At 31.3% G+C, this 4,457-nt stretch overlaps 1 protein-coding gene across 1 annotated transcript in view; it reads right to left on the bottom strand.

Moving 5' to 3' along the window:
• Window positions 1-657: 657 nt before the first annotated feature.
• LOC106461066 (aldehyde dehydrogenase, mitochondrial-like) overlaps window positions 658-4,457 on the bottom strand; it is a 17,780-nt gene continuing 13,980 nt past the window's right edge. Inside the window, exons 10-11 of the mRNA XM_022387898.1 lie at window positions 2,803-2,922; window positions 658-1,489 (exon numbers count right to left, since the gene is read on the bottom strand). Of these exons, the coding sequence (XP_022243606.1) occupies window positions 1,457-1,489; window positions 2,803-2,922 (153 nt within the window). The 3' untranslated portion in view covers window positions 658-1,456. The remainder of the gene's footprint in view (window positions 1,490-2,802; window positions 2,923-4,457) is intronic.

Below are 4,457 nucleotides of genomic sequence, written 5' to 3'. Positions count from 1 at the left end.
TATTTGCTTAGTGGCATTAAACCAACAGAGTTGTTAAGAATCTGATGACTGTAACAAAATATTATTACATATCAGTAGTCACAAATTACTCTGTTGTTAGATAACAAGCAGAAGAGAGCTGGTGGTGGTTTGAAAAAATTTTAAATGACTGGCTGTGATTCTAAAGTATATTTTTCTTTATTTTTGTGTAGATATTTGGCCCAGTTATGCAGATCCTAAAGTTTGATTCCCTTGATGACTTACTGGATAGAGCAAACAAAACCATGTATGGACTTGCGGCTAGTTTATTTACGAAAGATCTTGAGAAAGCTCTTTATTTCTCTAGTGGACTGAGGGCAGGTTCAGTGTGGTAGGTCCATTTACTATTTAATAATACTTTAGCTTTTGATGTTAAGAATAAAAAGCTGAAAACAATAGAGAAAAAAAAAATGTGATGAAAGAGTTAATACTGTATTAAAAAAATCACCATTTGTAAACAAGCAAAAACAATACCAACATTTATTATATATAACATACAAGCCTATTAGAATTATTCTTTAAAAATTAACAAAACCATGAACATAATAAAAAAAACTTATCTCTCAAACATTTTTATATGCAAACTTGTACTGAGGAAACTGAGTATAGACAATCCACCTGGTCAGCTTTTGCTTGTTCTATTAAGTTATAAAAAAATATACGACTCATGCAAAACGAGGTATTTTGTTAATTTAACAAAAACAGTTCGACTTAACTTCGTTAGGAGGCTCATTCATAAAGGAAAACTTTCCTCTTGTGCGTTAACGTTTTCTACACGGTTAACACTAATAAGAACTTACATTTGGAATAGCATTTTAATAAAAAATAAGCCTATTAATTATTAGCATGCAACTATTTCCTTCTTCGTACATGTTCTTTCAAATGCACCAGTTACAAAACAAAATAGCTGTTTTTAGCAATTCTATAAACATTATTAGGATTTTATCAAATTTAGAAAAATAGTTACAATGTATTTAGTAAAAATCAACAGTAAAATAAAGATTAAGGATTGTTATAAGTTGGTAACAAAATTCATAATACAGTTATTGTTCTTATTTGTAGTACAATATTTTTTTCTAATTATATATCATTTTGTCATGCCCTATTTAAGATAAGTATCCAGTCATCAACTCTCTCAACTAATATTATCATACTGTACAGCTTTCAAAGAATGAAAAAAATAACTTGAAAAAGATTTTAAACACATTTTTAAGTACCTCAGAATTGAAAAAAAAAAAAAATCGTGTATATTTCAACCATATATATTATATATGGTTTAGTCCAAAGAGGGATACCATTTAATAACAATCCGAAGAAACACACATTTACGAACATGAAAAATGCCCAGGAAGAGAGAGAGATGAGACAATTTTCAAACTCAACAAGAATTATATACGAGTGGAAGACATAAACCTTCTGCAAGCTTCTCATGTCCATTTCAACTGTTCTTCTCTGGAATTTTCATTGTCACCTAGAAGACAAAAATAATCACATAAGAGCATGATTAAAGCACAGAAACATAAAAAAAGAGAACATTTCAGAGTTCATTATGTATGAAACCAAGTTAATCACTGTGAAATTGAATAATTAGATTTTTTTTATCTTTAAGTGTGTAATTAACTATTAATTTAAAGTATTCCTATTTTAAATAATAATACTTAGCATTTTATCTAAATAATAAAATAAAATTTTAAGTTTAACTTTTTTTTTTTGTTCAGCTTGGTTCCTGGAACCAACCTCGTAACCATTTTGTGCTTGTTGTAGTTTCATGCTATAACTTAGCCTTTAAAAATTTTCCACATGGAGGATATGAAACAAAATAATCTTTTTAGGTTTTATATATACACACACACATTGAAAAATCATAAGTTACGACATCAATACCATAGAATTACACTACAATTTATCAAGCTTAGAAACAGATGTATTTTAATCTTTAAAAAAAAATATTAAATTTCGAGCAGACTAAAGACACCCTACTCATTGAAATCTTGGTTCAAAAGAAAGAAATATCATTCTGAGAATTTAAATGGCTGAGAAAGCCACTAGGGGACATTCTGAACTTCTTATTGGTTATTTATGTCATATATAGAAGTTTATATAAGGGAACATTTCCAAAAATGAAAAGAGATGAGCGGGATGGCACTGTGTTTGATTTATTGCATGAGCAATATCTAAACAAATATAAAAGATAAGACGTTCTTATTTTATATTCTAGCTTGTTAATATCGGTAATTTGAGTTTATAATTGGTATGAAACTATAGACTTAGTATTTTGATTTCACAAATATCTAATTTGAATCAGTGTTGTGTTCAACATACCACGTGACACACCAAAATTGATGTTCATCTGTGTTTTTTAATATTTATATTTAAATTAAGAAATTGAGTAATGTATAGTACTAAAATTTGAATTATAATCTATAGTTTGATACCAAGCTTATTGACTTAAATTCATGAAATAGTAGTTCAATAAAATTTTGAATGAGAGTCAACAAACGAGATGATGTGGCCTTTCACCCGTGATCCTTCTCAAAAGGGTTAATTGTGTGAAAACAATTTGATTGTAGATTTTATAAAAAACTTAAGGTCGGTGATTACAATTCTATTAAAAGTCACAGATTTTAAATATTTGGTTATCATACTTCATCAAATACAAGGTTTTGGCTCTAAAAGATGTCTTCCTAAATTTTTAGTTTTTTTGCTTGTATACATAAATCATATGTTTAAAAAACTGACAACAGTAACATAAATAATGCACTAACAACACCATTTTACACTTACTGTTTTGACTTCAGTGTAAGCCTGTAATCCATACTCTCCAAGCTCACGACCAATACCAGACATTTTGAAGCCTCCAAAGGGAGCTTGAGCTTCTAGGACATCGTAGCAGTTTACCCTATAAAGAACATTTTAAATTTCACAATGATGTTAACTCTGATAATGTTGCAAGAGAAATGAAATTTTACAATGGTAGATTACAATATTGTAGGAATTTTAAAAGTGGATTGTCCCATCACAAGCAACAAACACAAACTAGCATTCTTTTATAATGTTTGTTTTTATTTGAATTAGATTATATATCTAGCCTACTAGCAGACATAAAATTTCCCTTCACTTTTCCCCGGTGACTGGTACAAATAATACAAGCCTAAGTATAATACTCTAATACCGTGGTTTCCAAACTTTTTCCCCTGACAACACCCTGACCCACTCGCCTCGAGTTGCACAACACTCCTGCTACCACATGCAATATTTTTTTTTGTAGTATTTTTTTTTTTATATTCTTAATTATTCTTCATTTGGTGAAACTCTCGCAACACCCCCTAGCAACCATTGCTGTAATAATAAAACACAATTACCAGCTAATATTGCAAAAATCAGGGAAGAAAACCATCTGTACCTTTTCAGCAATACAGTTGATTTGTACTTTATGTGTTGTATGTTGCTTACAATACGATTTCTTCAATTTTAAAATAAAACTCAGATTACTACACTATGCTTTTTTACACAATTACAGGCCTCCCAGCAGTATCTACTGCTGCTGCCAGCCTATAAAATATAGGCTAAACTTGACAAATTAGAGGCTGGAATTGAATAAAATACATGCTATTTTAGCAAAATCTCTCTCACGAAGAAACTATACTATAATCAATCAAGTCCTGTAGAATTAAAAATGGGTATAAATTTGAAACGTAGTTGTTTCCCACCTTCTACACGAGGATAATCTTTCAAATCTCGCACTTGAGAATATTCGTGTATCACTGGCCACAATGAGCATCAGCTTTAGGGAATGTGTATGGCAGCTACAACTGAGAATGCATATTACATTTTAAATGAAGAGCACAATAGTTAACACTGATACCTCGTATCTTCCTATGTTGTTTGAAACCTTAACCCATTCACCGAGGCTGGGACATGTATTTCCCAGTGCTCCTCCCCCCTCGCACTGCAACTGCAACGAATGATTCCCATTGTTGATGCTGGTTACGCCTTCCTCTGTTGGGTCCAAGTTTATCATTCGTCACACATTTGAACACTACTTCACTCACTTTCACCATCTTCTAAGCTATCTGAGTCAAGTGTATCAAGCATACTTACATGGTAATTAGGGTTACTACTCCTGCTCTAGCAATGTGGACATAGTTGTCATAAATTATGCATAGGCATCTTATTGGTTATTGAAGGGCTGAGGGAAAAACATTGACAGAAACCATATAGCAACATTAGGTGGGATTCCATTAAATACATTCCAACTCATTTTAATCCCACACATCACGCATAATAATGGGAAATATTTATCCCAGTCGTAGCGTGAAGGGGGGTTGGAGCACGGGGCAATATACATCCTAGCCATAGCGAAAGGGTCGATTATTTTCTTGTATGTTTTCTATCTTAGGAAGGACATGTGCAGTTTTCCTGTACAAAAATCTTTTAAG

This window comes from Limulus polyphemus, unplaced genomic scaffold (assembly GCF_000517525.1).
Source record: "Limulus polyphemus unplaced genomic scaffold, Limulus_polyphemus-2.1.2 Scaffold891, whole genome shotgun sequence".
In the NCBI taxonomy this organism is placed as follows: Eukaryota; Metazoa; Arthropoda; class Merostomata; order Xiphosura; family Limulidae; genus Limulus; species Limulus polyphemus.
This window is presented reverse-complemented; position numbering and strand designations above follow the sequence as displayed.